The sequence below is a fragment of the Salvelinus fontinalis genome, chromosome 7, assembly GCF_029448725.1.
Source record: "Salvelinus fontinalis isolate EN_2023a chromosome 7, ASM2944872v1, whole genome shotgun sequence".
Lineage (NCBI taxonomy): Eukaryota > Metazoa > Chordata > Actinopteri > Salmoniformes > Salmonidae > Salvelinus > Salvelinus fontinalis.
This window is the reverse complement of record NC_074671.1, coordinates 62964129-62987855: the sequence shown is the minus strand read 5'-3', so window position 1 is coordinate 62987855 and position 23727 is coordinate 62964129. Positions and strand designations below refer to the sequence as shown.

The following is a 23727-nucleotide window of genomic DNA, read 5'->3' as shown; positions in this document are numbered from 1 at the left end:
AGTGAGGGAAGGAGAGAAGGGTAGAGAGAGAAATGAGGAGAATAGAGATAGAGATAGAGTGAGGGAAGGAGAGAAGGGTAGAGGAGAGAGAGATGAGGAGAATAGAGATAGAGATAGAGTGAGGGAAGGAGAGAAGGGTAGAGGAGAGAGAGGAGAATAGAGATAGAGATAGAGTGAGGGAAGGAGAGAAGGGTAGAGGAGAGATGAGGAGAATAGAGATAGAGTGAGGGAAGGAGAGAAGGGTAGAGGAGAGAGAGGAGAATAGAGATAGAGATAGAGTGAGGGAAGGAGAGAAGGGTAGAGAGAGATGGGGAGAAGAGAGATGGAGGAAAACAACTGCCTGTGTGTAGAATGAGGGATAATGAAGCAGACCAGGTCTGAGTGGTACTGTTAAATGTAGATCAAGTTTGATTTGTTGCCAGGACAACCATGTCGACAGTATAGCTCACCTCGACGACCCCGTCGAACCCGGGGATGACGTTGACATTGGCTGCCTTGGCAAGGAGCTTGCTCTCGATCTTGTCGCCCATGGCATGGATGGCGTGTGTGTCCGGTCCTATGAACACCACGTCTTCTGCAGCCTGCAGGAGACCAACAACATCACCACTATCAGAGAACAACCATACACTGTAACCATTGAGATAGACAATCACACTTGGGACAGGAGAGATGCTACCTATACCAACCTACATAACGAACAGACCTGGGTTAGTATAGAGCTGCCACCTATACCAACCTACATAATGAACAGACCTGGGTTAGTATAGAGCTGCTACCTATACCAACCTACATGATGAACAGACCTGGGTTAGTATAGAGCTGCTACCTATACCAACCTACATAATGAACAGACCTGGGTTAGTATAGAGCTGCTACCTATACCAACCTACATAATGAACAGACCTGGGTTAGTATAGAGCTGCTACCTATACCAACCTACATAATGAACAGACCTGGGTTAGTATAGAGCTGCTACCTACACCAACCTACATAATGAACAGACCTGGGTCAGTATAGAGCTGCTACCCATACCAACCTTCATAATGAACAGACCTGGGTCAGTATAGAGCTGCTACCTATACCAACCTACATGATGAACTGACCTGGGTTAGTATAGAGCTGCTACCTATACCAACCTACATAATGAACAGACCTGGGTCAGTATAGAGCTGCTACCTATACCAACCTACATAATGAACAGACCTGGGTCAGTATAGAGCTGCTACCTATACCAACCTACATAATGAACAGACCTGGAAACATGACCCACTACCCCTTCTACATGACCCACTACCCCATCTACATGACCCACTACCCCTGGAAACATGACCCACTACCCCTTCTACATGACCCACTACCCCATCTACATGACCCACTACCCCTGGAAACATGACCCACTACCCCTGGAAACATGACCCACTACCCCTTCTACATGACCCACTACCCCTTCTACATGACCCACTACCCCTGGAAACATGACCCACTACCCCTTCTACATGACCCACTACCCCATCTACATGACCCACTACCCCTGGAAACATGACCCACTACCCCTGGAAACATGATCCACTACCCCTTCTACATGACCCACTACCCCATCTACATGACCCACTACCCCATCTACATGACCCACTACCCCTTCTACATGACCCACTACCCCTTCTACATGACCCACTACCCCTGGAAACATGACCCGCTACCCCTGGAAACATGACCCGCTACCCCTTCTACATGACCCACTACCCCTGGAAACATGACCCGCTACCCCTGGAAACATGACCCGCTACCCCTTCTACATGACCCGCTACCCCTGGAAACATGACCCACTACCCCTGGAAACATGACCCACTACCCCTGGAAACATGACCCGCTACCCCTGGAAACATGACCCGCTACCCCTGGAAACATGACCCGCTACCCCTTCTACATGACCCGCTACCCCTGGAAACATGACCCACTACCCCTTCTACATGACCCACTACCCCTTCTACATGACCCACTACCCCTGGAAACATGACCCACTACCCCTGGAAACATGACCCACTACCCCTGGAAACATGACCCACTACCCCTGGAAACATGACCCACTACCCCTGGAAACATGACCCACTACCCCTGGAAACATGACCCACTACCCCTGGAAACATGACCCGCTACCCCTGGAAACATGACCCGCTACCCCTGGAAACATGACCCGCTACCCCTGGAAACATGACCCGCTACCCCTTCTACATGACCCGCTACCCCTGGAAACATGACCCACTACCCCTTCTACATGACCCACTACCCCTTCTACATGACCCACTACCCCTGGAAACATGACCCACTACCCCTGGAAACATGACCCACTACCCCTGGAAACATGACCCACTACCCCTGGAAACATGACCCACTACCCCTGGAAACATGACCCACTACCCCTGGAAACATGACCCACTACCCCTGGAAACATGACCCACTACCCCTGGAAACATGACCCACTACCCCTGGAAACATGACCCACTACCCCTGGAAACATGACCCACTACCCCTGGAAACATGACCCACTACCCCATCTACATGACCCACTACCCCTGGAAACATGACCCACTACCCCTGGAAACATGACCCACTACCCCTGGAAACATGACCCACTACCCCTTCTACATGACCCACTACCCCTTCTACATGACCCACTACCCCTTCTACATGACCCACTACCCCTTCTACATGACCCACTACCCCATCTACATGACCCACTACCCCATCTACATGACCCACTACCCCTTCTACATGACCCACTACCCCTGGAAACATGACCCACTACCCCATCTACATGACCCACTACCCCATCTACATGACCCACTACCCCTTCTACATGACCCACTACCCCATCTACATGACCCACTACCCCATCTACATGACCCGCTACCCCTGGAAACATGACCCACTACCCCTTCTACATGACCCACTACCCTTCTACATGACCCACTACCCCTGGAAACATGACCCACTACCCCTGGAAACATGACCCACTACCCCATCTACATGACCCACTACCCCTTCTACATGACCCACTACCCCTTCTACATGACCCACTACCCCTTCTACATGACCCACTACCCCTGGAAACATGACCCACTACCCCTGGAAACATGACCCACTACCCCTTCTACATGACCCACTACCCCTGGAAACATGACCCACTACCCCATCTACATGCCCCACTACCCCATCTACATGACCCGCTACCCCTGGAAACATGACCCACTACCCCTTCTACATGACCCACTACCCCTTCTACATGACCCACTACCCCTGGAAACATGACCCACTACCCCATCTACATGACCCACTACCCCTGGAAACATGACCCACTACCCCTGGAAACATGACCCACTACCCCTTCTACATGACCCACTACCCCTTCTACATGACCCACTACCCCTTCTACATGACCCACTACCCCTTCTACATGACCCACTACCCCATCTACATGACCCACTACCCCATCTACATGACTCACTACCCCTTCTACATGACCCACTACCCCTGGAAACATGACCCACTACCCCTGGAAACATGACCCACTACCCCTTCTACATGACCCACTACCCCATCTACATGACCCACTACCCCTGGAAACATGACCCACTACCCCTGGAAACATGACCCACTACCCCTGGAAACATGACCCACTACCCCTTCTACATGACCCACTACCCCATCTACATGACTCACTACCCCTGGAAACATGACAGTACTTAAGGTATATAAACAGGGAAAGAGGGGCGGGAAGAGGGACGCTTGTTCTCTCTCTCGTTGTCTTTGTGTTGAATAGAGCCCGTTGGATATTGCTTCCTGCCTGACACAGTGGCAGAGCCTCAGGGCCCATCGTCAGGCCTTACAGCAGGGCAGTAAGGCTGTGGCCCAAATGGTAACCTATTCCCTATGATGTGCATCATCTTTGACTGGGCTCTGGTCTAAAATAGTGCACTATATAGGGAATTGGGTTCCATTTGGGTCGTAGCTTAAGGGCCTGTTATTAGTATGGAGATTCACCCTCAATGACTCCCAATTCAGCACCATTAAAGTGAATGGGCCCTGGTTCCCATAGCATGACACACAGGACAAAGGCAGAGAAGGAGAAGAGGGGGACTCGACCCAGAGATAATTCTGCTGTTTGTAAATAATAAGCTTAGCTGAGAGGGACAAAGAGAAGCCCGGTGAAGAGAGAAAACAGATGAACAAAACCCCTACTTTAGTGAAATGATTTAAGTTTTACACAAAAGGTACCTTCATTCTCATTTCATCAGTAGTCTTCCTTGTTAGACTTTGACTTGGTTGTAGAGATCACTGTTTGAACAATATATACAAGTCCTCCATCTTGGTTCCAGATCACTGTTTGAACAATATAGACAAGTCCTCCAGCTTGGTTCCAGATCACTGTTTGAACAATATATACAAGTCCTCCATCTTGGTTCCACATCACTGTTTGAATAATATATACAGCTCCTCCATCTTGGTTCCAGATCACTGTTTGAACAATATAGACAACTCCTCCATCTTGGTTCCAGATCACTGTTTGAACAATATATACAAGTCCTCCATCTTGGTTCCAGATCACTGTTTGAACAATATATACAACTCCTCCATCTTGGTTCCAGATCACTGTTTGAACAATATATACAAGTCCTCCATCTTGGTTCCAGATCACTGTTTGAACAATATATACAAGTCCTCCATCTTGGTTCCAGATCACTGTTTGAACAATATATACAAGTCCTCCATCTTGGTTCCAGATCACTGTTTGAACAATATATACAACTCCTCCATCTTGGTTCCAGATCACTGTTTGAACAATATATACAGCGCCTTCGGAAAGTATTCATACCCCTCCGCATTTTGTTGTGTTACAGCCTGAATTCAAAATGGATTAACACATCTACACACAATATCCTGTAATGACAAAGTGATAACATGTTTTGCTAATTTATTTTAATACAAACACACAAGTATTGACTCACACCCCTGAGTCAATACTTTGTAGAAGCACCTTTGGCAGTGATTACAGCTGTGAGTCTTTCTGGGTAAGTCTATAAGAGCTCTAAATTCTTCAAGCTCTGCCAAGTTGGTTGATGATCATTGCTAGGCGGCCATTTTCAAGTCTTGCCATAGATTTTCAAGCTGACTGAAGGGGTGTGAGTCAGGAACATTCAATGTCTTCTTGGTAAGGAACTCTAGTGTAGATTTGGCCTTGTGTTTTAGGTTATTGTCCTGCTGAAAGGTGAATTTGTCTCCCAGTGTCTGGTGGAAAGCAGACAACCAGGTTTTCCTCTAGTACTGTGACTGTGCTTAGCTGTATTCCGTTCATTTTTATCCCCCCCCAAAAAAACTCTATAGTCCTTGCCGATGACAAGCTTACCCATAAAATGATGCAGCGACCACCATGCTTGAAAATATGAAGAGTGGCACTCAGTAATGTACTGGGTTTGTCCCAAACATCACACTTTGTATACATTTTTTGCTGTTTTACTTTAGTGCCTTATTGCAAACAGGATACATGTTTCAGAATATGCATTTTGTACAGGTTTCCTTCTTTTCACTCTGTCATTTAGGTTAATATCGTAGAGTATACAATGTTGATCCATCCTCAGTTCTCCTATCACAACCATTAAACTCTGTTTTAAAGTAACCATTGGCCTCATGGTGAAATCCCTGAGCAGTTTCCTTCCTCTCCAGCAACTGAGTTAGGAAGGATGCCTGTATTTTTGTAGGGACACCATCTAAAGTGTAACTAACAACTTCACCATGCTCAAAGGAATAGGTAATGTCTAATTGTATTTTTTTTTTACCCATGTACCAATAGGTGCCCTTCTTTGTGAGGCATTGGAAAACCTCCCTGGTCTGTGAGGTTGAATCTGTGTTTGAAATTCTTTGCTGGACTGAAGGGACCTTACAGATAATTGTATGAGTTGGGTACAGAGATGAGGTACACACTATTATTGCACAGAGTCCATGCAACTTATTATGGGACTTGATAAGCACATTTTTACTCCAGTACTTATTTAGGCTTGCCATAACAACGGGGTTGAATACTTATTGACTCAAGACATTTCATCTGAATTTTTTATGAATTAAAAATATGATCTACTTTGACATTATGGGGTATTGTGTGAAGGCCAGTGACACACTCAATGTAATCCATTTTAAATTCAGGCTGGAACAACAAAACATGGAAAAAGTCAAGGGGTGTGAATAATTTCTACAGGCGCAAAGTATTCACACCTGAGTCAATACTTTGTAGAAGCACCTTTGGCGGGGATTACAGCTTTGAGTCGTCTTGGCTGTATCAGCTTTTCACATCTGGATTTGGGGATTTTCTCCCATTCTTCCAAGGAGATTTTCTCAAGTTCTGTTTAGTTAGATGGGGAGCGCCGGGGAACAGCAATCTTCAAGTCTTTCCACAGATTTTCAAAGGGATTCAAGTCTGGGCTTCTGCTGGGCCACTCAAGGACTTTCACATTCTTGTTCTGAAGCCATTCCAGCGTTGCTATGGCTGTATGCTTGGGGTCGTTGTCCTGTTGGAACGTAAATCTTCGCCCCCAATCCAAGGTTGTTTGCACTCTGAAGCAGGTTCTCAAGGATTTGCCTCCATTCATTGTTCCCTCTATCCCTACCAGTCTCCCAGTCCCTGCCGCTGAAAAGCATCCCCATAGTATGATGCTGCCACCACCATGCTTCACGGTAGGGATGATGTGAGACGACTGATGAGCTGTGCCTGGTTCTCTCCAGACATAGCGCTTTGCATTCAGACCAAAGAGTTCAATTTTAGTCTGATCAGACCACCGAACATTTTGCCTCATGCTCTGTCTTTCACAGGCCTTTTTGCAAACTCCAGGTGTGCTGTCATGTGCCTTTTTCTCAGGAGTGGCTTCCGTCTGGCCACTCTCCCATGAAGCCCAGATTGGAGAAGTTCTGTAAAGACAATTGTCCTTCTGGCAGATTCTCCCATCTCGGACAAGGAACTCTGTAGTTCTGTCAGAGTGGTCATTGGGTTCTTGGTCACCCCCCAGACCAAGGTCTTTCTTGCCCGGTTACTCAGTTTGGTCAGACGGCCAGCTCTAGGCAGAGTCTGGGTAGTTCCATGGTCCTTCTTGCCCGGTTACTCAGTTTGGTAAGACGGCCAGCTGTAGACAGAGTCTGGGTAGTTCCAAGGTCTTTCTTGCCCGGTTACTCAGTTTAGAGCTGGCCGTCTGACCAAGCAGAGTCTGGGTAGTGCCATAAGTTTTCAATTTCCCAATGATGGAGACCACGGTGCTCTTTGGAAACTTTCAACACTCTAGAACTTATTTTATACCCTTCCACAGATATATGCCTCATCACAATTCTATCTTGGAGCTCTACGGACAGTTCGCTGGACTTCCGGGTATAGTTCGTGCTCTGACATCTGTGGGACCTTATATAGAGAGGTGTGCTTCTTTCTAAATCATGTCCAAACTGGTGATCATAGGTGGACTCAGGTCAAGTTGTAGTGACATCTCAAGGATGATCAAAGGAAATTGGATGCACCTGAGCTCAATTTAGAATGTCATAGAAAAGGGGTGTGAATACTAATGTCAATGAATATCTGTATTTCATTTGATACAATTGCAAGAATGTCTAAAAACATGTTTTCACTGTCATTATGGGGTATTGTGATGTCATTGTGGGGTATTGTGATGTCATTATGGGGTATTGTGTGCAGATGGGCGAGAAAAAACATTTAATCAATTTTTGAATTCAGGCTGTAACAACAAAATGTGGAATAAGTCAAAGGGTATGAATACTTTGAAGGCACTGATACAACCCCATCTTTCTCAACTATTTGAACCATATCTAGACATCATTTAGATGGCAGACAATGACAAACACACAACCTATCATCCTTAAGACGAGGACACACAATGACAAACACACAAACCTATTTGTATTTATTATGGATCCTTATTAGCTGCTGCCAAGGGGTCCTGTGATCAAGCAAAATTAAGGCAGTTTATACAATTTTCAAAACATTACAAAACATTCACAACATACTGTGTGCCCTCAGGCCCCTACTCCACCACTACCCCATATCTACAGTACTAAATCCATGTGTGTGTATGTGTATGTTATCATGTGTGTGTGCATGTGTCTATGTTTGTGTTGCTTCACAGTCCCTCTATTCCATAAGGTGTTTTTTATTTGGTTTTTAAATCTAAATTTTACTGCTTGCATCAGTTACCTGATGTGGAATAGAGTTCCATGTAGTCATGGCTCTATGTAGTACTGTGCACCTGCCATAGTCTGTTCTGGACTTGAGGACTGTGAAGAGACTTCTTGTGGCACGTCTTGTGGGGTATGCATGGGTGTCCGAGCTGTGTGCCAGTAGTTTAGACGGCTCGGTGCATTCAACTTGTCAATACCTCTCAAATACAAGCAGTGATGAGGTCAATCTCTCCTCCACTTTGAGCCAGAAGAGATTGACATGCATATTATTAACATTAGCTCTCTGTGTACATCCAAGGGCAGCCGTGCTGCCCTGTTCTGAGCCAATTTCAATTCTCCTCATTCCTTTTGTGGCACCTGACCACACGACTGAACAGTAGTCAAGTTGCGACAAAACTAGGGCCTGTAGGACCTGCCTTGTTGATAGTGTTGTTAAGAAGGCAGAGCATCACTTTATTATGGACAGACTTCTCCGCATCTTAGTTACTACTGTATCAATATGTTTTGACCATGACAGTTTACAATTTAGGGTTACTCCAAGCAATTTAGTCATCTCAACTTGCTCTATTTCCACATTATTTATTACAATATTTATTTGAGGTTTAGGGTTTAGTGAATGTTTTGTCCCAAATACAATGCTTTAAGTTTTAGAAACATTTAGTGCAAACTTATTCCTTGCCACCCACTCTGAAACTAACTTCAACTCTTTGTTAAGTGTTGCAGTCATTTCAGTCGCTGTAGTAGCTGACGTGTATAGTGTTGAGTCATCCGCATACATAGAAACTCTGGCTTTACTCAAAGTAAGTGGCATGTCGTTAGTAAAAATTTTAAAAAGCAAGGGGCCTAAACAGCTTCCCTGGGGAATTCCTGATTCCATTTGGATTTTGTTGGAGAGGCTTCCATTAAAATAACACCCTCTGTGTTCTGTTAGACAAGTAAATCTTTATCCACATTATAGCAGGGGGTGTAAAGCCATAACACATATGTTTTTCCAGCAGCAGACTATGATCGATAATGTCAAAAGATGCAGTGAAGTCTAACAAGACAGCCCCCACAATCATTTTAGCACAAATTTCTCTCAGTCAATCATCAGTCATTTGTGTAAGTGCTGTGCTTGTTTAATGTCCTTCCCTATAAGCTGATAGCCAATCAATATTTAAAAATCACCCAGAAAATATACTTCTCTGTTGATATCACATACATTATCAAGCATTTCACACATATTATCCAGATACTGACTGTTAGTACTTGGTGGTCTATAGCAGCTTCCCACAAGAATGGGCTTTAAGTGAGGCAGATGAACCTGTAGCCATATTACTTCAACAGTATAATACATTAGATCTTCTTACTAGGTACTTACTAGGTATTCCCCTTTTTCCTTTCCGTTGTGGCGTATCATGCAAGGCACCCGAAGGTGGGCCATAGTACATTGAAGCTAATCCCACAGGTAAATGGCATATTTTCCTTCATTGGAACTAAAACATTTCGTATCCACTCCCATGATTTGAATCATCCCCAATACCCAGTATCGGCATGGAACCATGATGAACCAGATGGAGGAGCTGTATATAATATAATACATAGACCGCAACACCGCCTCCGTTGACATTTCTGTCTTTTCGGTAGATGTTATAACCATGTATTGCTACCACTGTATCAAAGGTATTATCTAAGTGAGTTTCAGAGAAAGTCAGAATATAAATGTTACAATCAAGTTATTGACTTCATGGACCTTGTTTCTTAGGCTACATATGTTAATATGGGTCATTTCTTTGCACTTTCCTGGGATGCTTCATTGTTTTTAATGCTTTACTGGGAAGCTTATCAGAAGTAGACTTACTCATGTTATTTACATTGGAGCTGATTGTGCAGGGTGAGCTGCACAAAGTAGTCTTCCTACTAGGACACCGCCTCAGTGCTAACAGTGTAACTCTGGTTCATAGTCTCATGATTACTGCTTACAATAGCTGTAGGATTAACAGAAGTATTCGGTGTAATTAGGGGTACATAAATTAAATGACTTACATTGTGTTTGCCAATGCCCCTTGGATCATGTACATTTGATGCAGCATTATGACAACTCATTGTCACAATGGTAGGGATTAACAACCAGTCAGTGTTTCAACGCAGCCTTGAAATGCGTGGACAGAGTCCAGGAGCCAAGATCATTTGGATGGACTCCGTCATTCCTGTAGAGTATCTTCGGTTTCCAGAAGGTGTCAAAGTTATCTATAAAAAAGTGACTCCAGCAGAGCTACAGTAGTCTTTTAGCCAGATGTGTAATGCCAGCAGTCTGCTGAATCTTTCACATCCGCGGCCCAACGATGGTACTGGACCTGAAATGATTGGCCGTTTTTTGGAATCTTAATGCTAAAATCAGTTCTTTAAAGTACATTTTCAAATGTTCCAAGCTAGCCCTCCTGATGACGTCTGACCCCACATGGACTACGACAGTGTCAGCTCCTGGCATCGGTGGTCGAACAGTAGGAAGCAGCCTTGTGATGTCCTGTACTCGTGCTCCTAGGTAGAACAGTAGGAAGCAGCCTTGTGATGTCCTGTACTCGTGCTCCTGGGTAGAACAGTAGGAAGCAGCCTTGTGATGTCCTGTACTCGTGCTCCTGGGTAGAACAGTAGGAAGCAGCCTTGTGATGTCCTGTACTCGTGCTCCTGGGTAGAACAGTAGGAAGCAGCCTTGTGATGTCCTGTACTCGTGCTCCTGGGTAGAACAGTGGGAAGCAGCCTTGTGATGTCCTGTACTCGTGCTCCTGGGTAGAACAGGGTTTTTGCCTTGGGGACCGAGATGTTTCTCACCATAGTGCTGCCTATGATGACAGCTGGTGATGTTGAATGGACCGGTCTCTCAGGCAGCCTCACGGTCTGTTGAGGGTGGGAGCTCCGAGGATCTGAAGCTGAGATAGGAGCGACCGGAGAGGGAGACAGGACCGAGGACGAAGACGCAGGTACCTCCGGATCCGATCTTGATTGGGAAGCCCCCAAGGAAGAAGGCGCCGGAACCTCTGGATCCAGTGCAGCAAAGCCGTTTCTGGTCTGTGTCAGTTCTGGGCTCAACATCTCCATGGAGACCCCCGTTGTCAGAGGACGCCTCTTTCAACTTCCACGGCGAGTGACGTACCTCCGTGGCTGGTTAGTTGGGTCGAGAACAACGCCGTTCTCCAGGGAAGGGGGAGACCCCTTCGGGGATGGAACCCTGCCGAGCACCGGCCAATCGGCTGTGGAGAGCCGACACGGCGGCGAAACTTCCACTAGAACAAAGCAGCGTCCGGCTAATGGGGTGGAAGAAGATGAAAGAGTAGGCGGGTTCCCCAGTAGCTTGTGTAGGATTGCTACTTGCTTGCTAAAAGTAGCTACTTTGCTCCTGTAGGCTTCCGCAAGCAAGCAGTTGCTACATTGAAAGTCAGCCTGGTCCACATTGTCCCGGAACAAAGTCAACATAGCTCCTGCAGCGCTGGAAACATTCAATAGCGGCCTCCATTTGAGACCGCCAAGACAGCTAGGCTAGCTGGGCTTTCGTGTCTCGAGACCGATAGCAGCGCTCACAGCAATTTAGCCCAACAGAGCCGCAGGATCCAAAATAAAATAAATGTATATTAAAAACACTGTCAGATTTTAAACCAAGGTTTTTAGTTCAGGTTTCAGCGATCAACAGCGTTTAACAACAACAAACATCTGTCCTTTATACGAGGACCCAATGAAAAACACACAACCTATCATCCTCTAAATCAGTGTTTCCCCAACTCGGTCCTGGGGCCCCTCCCCCGGATGCACGTTTTGGTTTGTTACGCTGATTCCAATAACCAACTCATCATCATGTTTGATCATTACCAAACATACTCCCAGGGGGGCAGGACTGAGTTGGGGAAACCTGCTCTAAATGAAGACACACAATGACAAACATCTATCCTCCCCTCCCTCCTCTGGTACCATGTTGTGACATCTCACTATTTAAATCCCAATAAACCCGGCTGAGCCTTTTCAGACCTGCCTCATCCTCTCACGTCCAAACGGCTGTTCTTAACACACTAGTGAGCGGAGCGCCACGGGCCATTCTGCCAGGTGCAAACAAATGAGTCTCCAACAATAAGAGGTGGTGTAATCGGACCCCTGAGTTAAGTGGGTGCATGTGTCCTAGAGCGCTCAACACAAGTGTGAAATGCTCGTGTTCATCGGCAGAGTCCAAAAATAATTACACATTTATTTTCAAATGGAAGGATCCACCGACACATTGAGGGACAATACATTCTACTATACTCCATCCCCCGTGTCCCTTCAGCTCTATTCAGCCTGAGGTGCTTTCTCATGCTAACAGAACCCTTACCCTAATCCCCCCCCAGCTTTACCCCGAGCCCAGAGGCATACGGACCTTCCCCCCCAGAGCGTTTTGCAATGCGTAAATCTGGCACTAACTATTCACCCACTGTTACAGGAGGGGGAGGCCCATTGACTTGCTAATGTAATGACATCTCCATTTCCACAGCAGGCTCCCATCAGGCAGCGGACGGCCTAGCGGACGACCCACTCACATACAGAGCAAGAACCTTGTTCCAGGGCAACACAATAGGAATGGGGGATACTGGGTATTGGGGATGATTCAAATCATGGGAGTGGATACGAAATGTTTTAGTTCCAATGAAGGAAAATATGCCATTTACCTGTGGGATTAGCTTCAATGTACTATGGCCCACCTTCGGGTGCCTTGCATGATACGCCACAACGGAAAGGAAAAAGGGGAATACCTAGTAAGTTGTACAATTCAATGCATTCAATGGGAGTGTGGAATGGGAGGGAGAGATGTCAGGGTTGTTTTAGGACATTGAATGATGGTGGGAGAGGTACTTAGTTAACCATGAGGTTAATATGCATGTTGTTATTTTCCTGTGGAACTAGGTGAGTTTTAGATTTGCCGTACAAACACAGCCTTGCATAACGGCATGGTTCCATGTGTCATCAGCTAGACGTACCAACACAGCCTTGCATAACGGCATGGTTCCACGTGTCATCAGCTAGACGTACTAACACAGCCTTGCATAACGGCATGGTTCCACATGTGTGTCATCAGCTAGACGTACCAACACAGCCTTGCATAACGGCATGGTTCCATGTGTCATCAGCTAGACGTACCAACACAGCCTTGCATAACGGCATGGTTCCACGTGTCATCAGCTAGACGTACCAACACAGCCTTGCATAACGGCATGGTTCCATGTGTCATCAGCTAGACGTACCAACACAGCCTTGCATAACAGCATGGTTCCACGTGTCATCAGCTAGACGTACCAACACAGCCTTGCATAACAGCATGGTTCCACGTGTCATCAGCTAAACGTACCAACACAGCCTTGCATAACGGCATGGTTCCATGTGTCATCAGCTAGACGTACTAACACAGCCTTGCATAACAGCATGGTTCCACGTGTCATCAGCTAGACGTACTAACAGAGCCTTGCATAACGGCATGGTTCCACGTGTCATCAGCTAGACGTACCAACACAGCCTTGCATAACGGCATGGTTCCATGTGTCATCAGCTAGACGTACCAACACAGCCTTGCATAACGGCATGGTTCCACGTGTCATCAGCTAAACGTACCAACACAGCCTTGCATAACGGCATGGTTCCATGTGTGTCATCAGCTAGACGTACCAACACAGCCTTGCATAACGGCATGGTTCCACGTGTCATCAGCTAGACGTACTAACACAGCCTTGCATAACGGCATGGTTCCATGTGTCATCAGCTAGACGTACCAACACAGCCTTGCATAACGGCATGGTTCCATGTGTCATCAGCTAGACGTACTAACACAGCCTTGCATAACGGCATGGTTCCACGTGTCATCAGCTAGACGTACTAACACAGCCTTGCATAACGGCATGGTTCCATGTGTCATCAGCTAGACGTACCAACACAGCCTTGCATAACGGCATGGTTCCATGTGTCATCAGCTAGACGTACCAACACAGCCTTGCATAACGGCATGGTTCCATGTGTCATCAGCTAGACGTACCAACACAGCCTTGCATAACGGCATGGTTCCATGTGTCATCAGCTAGACGTACCAACACAGCCTTGCATAACGGCATGGTTCCATGTGTGTCATCAGCTAGACGTACTAACACAGCCTTGCATAACGGCATGGTTCCATGTGTCATCAGCTAGACGTACCAACACAGCCTTGCATAACGGCATGGTTCCATGTGTCATCAGCTAGACGTACCAACACAGCCTTGCATAACGGCATGGTTCCACGTGTCATCAGCTAGACGTACCAACACAGCCTTGCATAACGGCATGGTTCCATGTGTGTCATCAGCTAGACGTACTAACACAGCCTTGCATAACGGCATGGTTCCACGTGTCATCAGCTAGACGTACCAACACAGCCTTGCATAACGGCATGGTTCCATGTGTGTCATCAGCTAGACGTCGGAGGGGTCTTTAATTTAACCTTTATTTAAGTTGTCAAGTCTTGTGTCTGTCTGCAGGACGTTGAGCCTGTGTAATGTGGAGGTATAACTGCGAAAACATTCTTCTTTAAGTAAACTACTTAAGAAAATGTAACATCTTTCAAATTATTTTATCATGAAGTGAGCCTTTTGGCATCTGTGTGTTAAGTTTCCATATCAGGTTTTCACCCGGAGAATCACACCCTTAATGAAATTAACTTCAGGGGGTGCTGAAGCCTGTTGATAAGGGAGACAGAGGGGGACATACAGAGAGGTGTGTGTGTTCCCAACAGTTGTAAATCCCAGCACTACTCACCAGTCTCTTGGCAAACTCTTTATTTTCAGACAGAAAGCCGTAGCCTGGATGCACCTTCAGACACAGAAGAGAAAATGTTTCAAACACATCAGCAAACACAACCGTGTGTGTGTTCAAATGTTGGTGTGTGTGTTCAAATGTTGGTGTGTGTGTTCAAATGTTGGTGTGTGTGTTCAAAAGTTGATGTGTTATGTGTGTGTGTTGTGTGTGTTATGTGTGTGTGTTGTGTGTGTTATGTGTGTGTGTGTGTGTGTCAACGTGTGTCGTAAATCTCACGGCCTGGGATCCAGTCTTCCTGATAGCGTCCATGATGGCGTCCATGTTGAGGTAGCTCTTGTTGGTGGGGGCGGGGCCTACACACACTGACTCGTCAGCCATCTTCACATGGACCTGAGGCGGCACAGAGAAAAACAAGTATTTATTCAAATGCGGCCAAAGCGGCAAGCCTCAATCATATGGTTCACAGACACTGGCGCACACACAGCCACTACCGCAGACGCAGCAGCCACTACCGCAGCAGACACTACCGCAGCAGACACTACCGCAGCAGACACTACCGCAGCAGACACTACCGCAGCAGACACTACCGCAGCAGACACTACCGCAGCAGCCACTACCGCAGCAGCCACTACCGCAGCAGCCACTACCGCAGCAGACACTACCGCAGCAGCCACTACCGCAGACGCAGCAGCCACTACCGCAGACGCAGCAGCCACTACCGCAGCAGCCACTACCGCAGCAGCCACTACCGCAGACGCAGCAGACACTACCGCAGACGCAGCAGACACTACCGCAGACGCAGCAGACACTACCGCAGCAGACACTACCGCAGCAGACACTACCGCAGCAGACACTACCGCAGCAGACACTACCGCAGACGCAGCAGGCACTACCGCAGACGCAGCAGCCACTACCGCAGCAGCCACTACCGCAGCAGCCACTACCGCAGCAGCCACTACCGCAGCAGCCACTACCGCAGACGCAGCAGACACTACCGCAGCAGCCACTACCGCAGCAGACACTACCGCAGCAGACACTACCGCAGCAGACACTACCGCAGACGCAGCAGCCACTACCGCAGCAGACGCAGCAGACACTACCGCAGCAGACGCAGCAGACACTACCGCAGCAGACGCAGCAGACACTACCGCAGCAGACGCAGCAGACACTACCGCAGCAGACACTACCGCAGACGCAGCAGACACTACCGCAGCAGACGCAGCAGACACTACCGCAGCAGACGCAGCAGACACTACCGCAGCAGACGCAGCAGACACTACCGCAGCAGACACTACCGCAGACGCAGCAGACACTACCGCAGCAGCCACTACCGCAGCAGCCACTACCGCAGACGCAGCAGCCACTACCGCAGACGCAGCAGCCACTACCGCAGACGCAGCAGCCACTACCGCAGCAGCCACTACCGCAGCAGCCACTACCGCAGCAGCCACTACCGCAGACGCAGCAGCCACTACCGCAGACGCAGCAGACACTACCGCAGACGCAGCAGACACTACCGCAGACGCAGCAGACACTACCGCAGACGCAGCAGACACTACCGCAGACGCAGCAGACACTACCGCAGCAGACACTACCGCAGCAGACACTACCGCAGCAGACACTACCGCAGCAGACACTACCGCAGCAGACACTACCGCAGCAGACACTACCGCAGCAGACACTACCGCAGCAGACACTACCGCAGCAGACACTACCGCAGCAGACACTACCGCAGCAGACACTACCGCAGCAGACACTACCGCAGCAGACACTACCGCAGCAGACACTACCGCAGACGCAGCAACTTCCACAGCCATTACAGCAGACACAAGCACTACCACAGACACTGGCACTACCAGAGACACTACCACAGACACTGGCACTACTACAGACACTACCACAGACACTGGCACTACTACAGACACTGGCACTACCACAGACACTGGCACTACCACAGACACTGGCACCACTACAGACACTGGCACTACCACAGACACAGACACTGATACAGACACAGACACTGATACAGACACAGACACTACTACAGACGCATATGCTACAGACACAGACCGCACTACAGACACTAGCACTACTACAGACACTACCGCAGACACAGTACTACAGACACAGGAGCTACAGACAGAGCCACTACTACAGACACAGACAACACTACAGACACAGACAACACTACAGACACAGACAACACTACAGACACAGACAACACTACAGACAACACTACAGACACAGACAACACTACAGACACAGACAACACTACAGACACAGACAACACTACAGACACAGACAACACTACAGACAACACAGACAGAACGGGATCTTAAGCACTTAGATTATTTTTTTTGCAGGACCAAACGTATCACAGGAAATGGATGAGGTTTTGGCTCGAACGCTACTTTCAAAACTACTGGCTGAAATTATACAACATCTATGTAGCATCATTTTAAATAACTAAATATTCAAGAGGACAAAATCTAGCCAGAGCATCAACTGTGGTCCATTCATCTGACACAGACCTTTTCTGTTAAATTAAACAAGTTGTAAAACAAGGAAGAAATGTTTCATTGGGTGAGAGTGGTATTCTGAAAACACAACATCAAGGCCAGGCAGCCAATCATCTTCTGAATCTCACATCACCAGCCCCCCCCCCCCGGAGCCAGACCCTCAGCAGATTGAGTGACAGACACTGTCACCACCAGGACACATTCCACAGGATTAACATCAACATCTGGATCAACAAGGTGGCAGAAGGAGAGAGAGTGTGTGTGTGTGTGTGTGTGTGTGTGTGTGTGTGTGTGTGTGTGTGTGTGTGTGTGTGTGTGTGTGTGTGTGTGTGTGTGTCTCGGGGGGGGGTGGGAAGGGGGTTACAGGCCAGTTGGTTCCCTGCGTCTCTTAACAAAGAAGTGTTAAGGGAGGCATCATGTCTGCTCCACAGCTAAACACCACTTCAAAACCTGTCCAACACATCCACAGGTCAATGGGACTTCACTATTACCTGGTCCATCTTACGGGTCGTCCTTCGTCCATTACATTGACACATCTGGCCCATCTTAGGGGCCGTACTTGGTCCATTACATTGACACACATCTGGCCCATCTTAGGAGCCGTACTTGGTCCATTACATCTGGTTCATTGACATGCAACAATATTAACATCAACCGTAGAGCCTCCGGAGCACATCAACAGTCCCCCATCTACCCCCTGTGTCCTGGTCAACGTTTTGGTGGGTACTCAACAGTCCCCCATCTACCCCCTGTGTCTTGGTCAACATCAACGTTTTGGTGGGTACTCAACAGTCCCCCATCTACCCCCTGTGTCCTGGTCAACATTTAGGTGGGTACTCAACAGTCCCCCATCTATCCCCTGTGTCCTGGTCAACGTTTTGGTGGGTACTCAACAGTCCCCCATCTATCCCCTGTGTCCTGGTCAACGTTTTGGTGGGTACTCAACAGTCCCCCATCTACCCCCTGTGTCCTGGTCAACGTTTTGGTGGGTACTCAACAGTCCCCCATCTACCCCCTGTGTCCTGGTCAACGTTAATGTTTTGGTGGGTACTCAACAGTCCCCCATCTACCCCCTGTGTCCTGGTCAACATTTAGGTGGGTACTCAACAGTCCCCCATCTATCCCCTGTGTCCTGGTCAACGTTTTGGTGGGTACTCAACAGTCCCCCATCTACCCCCTGTGTCCTGGTCAACAATAATGTTTTGGTGGGTACTCAACAGTCCCCCATCTACCCCCGTGTCCTGGTCAACGTTTTGGTGGGTACTCAACAGTCCCCCATCTACCCCCTGTGTAGAGGGTCAACAATAATGTTTTGGTGGGTACTCAACAGTCCCCCATCTACCCCCCGTGTAGAGGGTCAACAATAATGTTTTGGTGGGTACTCAACAGTCCCCCATCTACCCCCTGTGTCCTGGTCAACGTTTTGGTGGGTACTCAACAGTCCCTCATCTACCCCCTGTGTCCTGGTCAACGTCAACGTTTTGGTGGGTCCTCAACAGTCCCCCATCTACCCCCTGTGTCCTGGTCAACGTTTTGGTGGGTACTCAACAGTCCCCCCTCTACCCCCTGTGTCAGGGTCAACGTCAACGTTTTGGTGGGTACTCAACAGTCCCCCATCTACCCCCTGTGTCTTGGTCAACGTCAACGTTTTGGTGGGTACTCAACAGTCCCCCATCTATCCCCTGTGTCATGGTCAACGTCAACGTTTTGGTGGGTACTCAACAGTCCCCCATCTACCCCCTGTGTCCTGGTCAACGTTTTGGTGGGTACTCAACAGTCCCCCATCTACCCCCTGTGTCCTGGTCAACGTTTTGGTGGGTACTCAACAGTCCCCCATCTACCCCCTGTGTCCTGGTCAATGTTTTGGTGGGTACTCAACAGTCCCCCATCTACCCCCTGTGTCAGGGTCAACGTTTTGGTGGGTACTCAACAGTCCCCCATCTACCCCTGTGGCCTGGTCAACGTTAATGTTTTGGTGGGTACTCAACAGTCCCCCATCTACCCCCTGTGTCCTGGTCAACGTTTTGGTGGGTACTCAACAGTCCCCCATCTACCCCATGTGTCAGAGTCAACAATAACGTTAATGTTTTGGTGGGTACTCAACAGTCCCCCATCTACCCCCTGTGTCATGGTCAACGTCAACGTTTTGGAATGTTAGTCACCTTGGCAACTAGAGGAGTCCAATAAACAACCGTGTCTACCCACCCGTCTGACCAATAGAGGCTCTCAGTGCTGGAAAGTCAATATCACACCCAGTTAAAGGCCTACTATGTGATTTTACCAGCCTGTAAATACAACTAATCTTCTCATTTAGCCATCATTATAACACAATACGTCTGGCTGTATGGGGTCAATATAACACATCACCTCAATACCTCTGGCTGTATGGGGTCAATATAACACACCGCCACAATACCTCTGGCTGTATGGGGTCATTATAACACACCACCTCAATACCTCTGGCTGTATGGGGTCAATATAACATACCGCCACAATACCTCTGGCTGTATGGGGTCAATATAACACACCACCTCAATACCTCTGGCTGTATGGGGTCATTATAACAAACCACCTCAATACCTCTGGCTGTATGGGGTCAATATAACATACCGCCACAATACCTCTGGCTGTATGGGGTCAATATAACACACCGCCACAATACCTCTGGCTGTATGGGGTCATTATAACACACCACCACAATACCTCTGGCTGTATGGGGTCATTATAACACAATACCTCTGGCTGTATGGGGTCATTATAACATACCGCCACAATACCTCTGGCTGTATGGGGTCATTATAACACACCACCTCAATACCTCTGGCTGTATGGGGTCATTATAACATACCGCCACAATACCTCTGGCTGTATGGGGTCATTATAACACAATACCTCTGGCTGTATGGGGTCATTATAACATACCGCCACAATACCTCTGGCTGTATGGGGTCATTATAACACACCACCTCAATACCTCTGGCTGTATGGGGTCAATATAACACATCACCTCAATACCTATGGCTGTATGGGGTCAATATAACACACCGCCACAATACCTCTGGCTGTATGGGGTCATTATAACACACCGCCACAATACCTCTGGCTGTATGTGGTCAATATAACACACCGCCACAATACCTCTGGCTGTATGGGGTCAATATAACACACCGCCACAATACCTCTGGCTGTATGGGGTCAATATAACACACCACCTCAATACCTCTGGCTGTATGGGGTCAATATAACACACCGTCACAAGACCAGACAGACTTACCGCGCTGGCGTCGACATCACTGTGCACCGCCACTGTTTTGATACCCATCTTCTTACATGTTTTCATCACCTGCCAGAGGCAAAGAAGAAGACGTGGTATCAACTTTTATTCAATACATCAATAATAATAGTCTATGATGTTTACTAGGTGCTATAGACCTGCTATAGGCGCAGTAGAGAGATGTGGCACTGTGTGGCATAGGAGGGCTTTCATCCTCTGTCTTTTAACTAAGCACCACTGGCTCTCAGGTTAACATAGCACACAGTCTTACCCTGCAGGCGATCTCTCCTCTGTTTGCAATAAGGATCTTATCAAAGGTCTAGTAGGGTGAAAGGGAAGAAAGAGATTAGTTTGGGAACTCATTGTCACAACAAATCATTTGCTCCTGTGTGTGTGTGTGTGTGTGTGTGTGTGTGTGTGTGTGTGTGTGTGTGTGTGTACCAGTAAACACGTAGAAACACAGTAAGTGAAAGCGTCTGGTTCTGTCTTTCCGTTCCTCTGGTCTGAACACCTTATTAAATGGAGCGTCTTTCCTCTGTCCCCTCTTACCCCCCCCCACTCACAGCTCAACCCCCTGCCTGGCATACTGCTAAACACTATGGCCAGAGGCACGGTTGGCGGTTTGGAGATCAAACAGCAGCTCGGAGGATGTGACATGTTGTTTATATTGGAGATGGAGGGAAATGAAGGTTTCCCCTTGTAACATTTAGAGAGAGAAAAGGTAATACTCTGCAAGCAACAAATAAAACACATTCTGTGTTACTCAGGTTCATGTTGACAAACCTCCGCAAGTCATGACAAAGTTCTGCATTTAAATCAGATGTCTGTCAACACAAAGTACTGTATTTAATCAGAGGTCTGTCAACACAAAGTACTGTATTTAAATCAGATGTCTGTCAACACGAAGTACTGTATTTAAATCAGATGTCTGTCAACACAAAGTACTGTATTTAATCAGAGGTCTGTCAACACAAAGTACTGTATTTAAATCAGAGGTCTGTCAACACAAAGTACTGTATTTAATCAGAGGTCTGTCAACACAAAGTACTGTATTTAATCAGAGGTCTGTCAACACAAAGTACTGTATTTAATCAGATGTCTGTCAACACGAAGTACTGTATTTAATCAGAGGTCTGTCAACACAAAGTACTGTATTTAATCAGAGGTCTGTCAACACAAAGTACTGTATTTAAGCAGAGGTCTGTCAACACCTTGGTCAGGGAGGTGACCAAGAACCCGATGGTCACTCTGATAGAGCTCCAGAGTTCCTCTGTGGAGATGGGAGAACCTTCTGGAAGGACAACCATCTTTGCAGCACTCCACCAATCAGGCCTTTATGGTAGAGTGGTCAGACAGAAGCGACTCCTCAGTAAAAGGCACATGACAGCCCGCTTGGAGTTTGCCAAAAGGTACCTAAAGACTTTCAGACCATGAGAAACAAGATTCTCTGGTCTGATGAAACCAAGATTGAACTCTTTAGCCTGAATGCCAAGCGTCACTTCTGAGGAAACCTGGCACCATCCCTACGGTGAAGCATGGTGGTGGCAGCATCATGCTGTGGGGATGTTTTTCAGTGGCAGGGACTGAGAGATTCTTCAAATAGCCACCCTTTGCCTCGATGACAATACCACCCATACCTTGTCACAACATAACTGACTGGCTCAAACACATTAAGGAAAGAAGGCAAAGGGTGGCTACTTTGAAGAATCTCAAAAATAAAATATATTTTGATGTTTAACACATTTTTTGGTTACTACATGATTCCATTTGTGTTTTTCATAGTTTTGATGTCTTCAATATTATTCTACAATGTAGAAAATTGTAAAAAATTAAGAAAAACCCTTGAATGAGGAGGTGTTGTAAAACTTTTGACCGGTAGTGTATGTAAATGTGATTTCAGTTTTTATATATTTTTTAAATTAGCAAAACAAATTCTAAAAAGCTGTTTTTGCTTTGTCATTATGGGGTATTGTGTGTATATTGATGAGGGGGGAAAACGATTTAATCAATTTATAATACGGCTGTAATGTAACAAAATGTGGAAAAAGTCAAGGGGTCTCAATACTTTCTGTGATCAAATCAACATTATATCAGCCCCTTTTCAATGTAATAAGCCAAAACAAATCTAACTTTGCAAAGATTGAGTCTGTGATGTTGTAGGCGGAGCCAGAGCACAACGGAGTAGAATTCTATTGGTGGGGGAGTAGCCCACGAGCTGTCTTTCAATCCCCTGTATGCTATATATCAAAAGCTATTTACATGTTTAAATGTTCTGGGATTTGCTCCATTGGATTTGTTGGTAGGCCTACATTATGCTCCAATAGCCTATCTGTCTAAAACTGTAAGGGTACAACCTCTGTTCACTGTAAACGCTTGCCGGAAGTTGCACAACATTCTCACAACTTTCAAGTTTCCACTCACAAGACCTGAAATGTGCTCAGTGCCCCCCCAAAATTGAGGGAACATTGCTCCTAGCCTTCCATGCATCATTGTGACAGCCCTGCACCCTGTGAATCATATGTTACCTTCTCATTGGAATCATAAACGGTGGAGTACTGTACTCGACTGGACGCCACACAGCATCTGGACTGGAAAGAGGCATGCTGCAGGGAAACATTTCAGAAACATGAACGTTATAGTACCACACGCAAACATCAGAAACATGAACGTTATAGTACCACACGCAAACATCAGAAACATGAACGTTATAGTACCACACGCAAACATCAGAAACATGAACGTTATAGTACCACACGCAAACATCAGAAACATGAACGTTATAGTACCACACGCGAACATCAGAAACATGAACGTTATAGTACCACACGCAAACATCAGAAACATGAACGTTATAGTACCACACGCAAACATCAGAAACATGAACGTTATAGTACCACACGCAAACATCAGAAACATGAACGTTATAGT

The 23727-nt window shown here is 47.1% G+C and overlaps 1 protein-coding gene across 1 annotated transcript in view; it reads right to left on the bottom strand.

The window, feature by feature from the left end:
* The window catches only part of pcca (propionyl-CoA carboxylase subunit alpha), a 71396-nt gene that overhangs the window by 44685 nt on the left and 2984 nt on the right, over positions 1–23727 (bottom strand). Inside the window, exons 2-7 of the mRNA XM_055930296.1 lie at positions 23325–23402; positions 21071–21118; positions 20800–20868; positions 15283–15396; positions 15007–15060; positions 450–581 (exon numbers count right to left, since the gene is read on the bottom strand). Of these exons, the coding sequence (XP_055786271.1) occupies positions 450–581; positions 15007–15060; positions 15283–15396; positions 20800–20868; positions 21071–21118; positions 23325–23402 (495 nt within the window). The remainder of the gene's footprint in view (positions 1–449; positions 582–15006; positions 15061–15282; positions 15397–20799; positions 20869–21070; positions 21119–23324; positions 23403–23727) is intronic.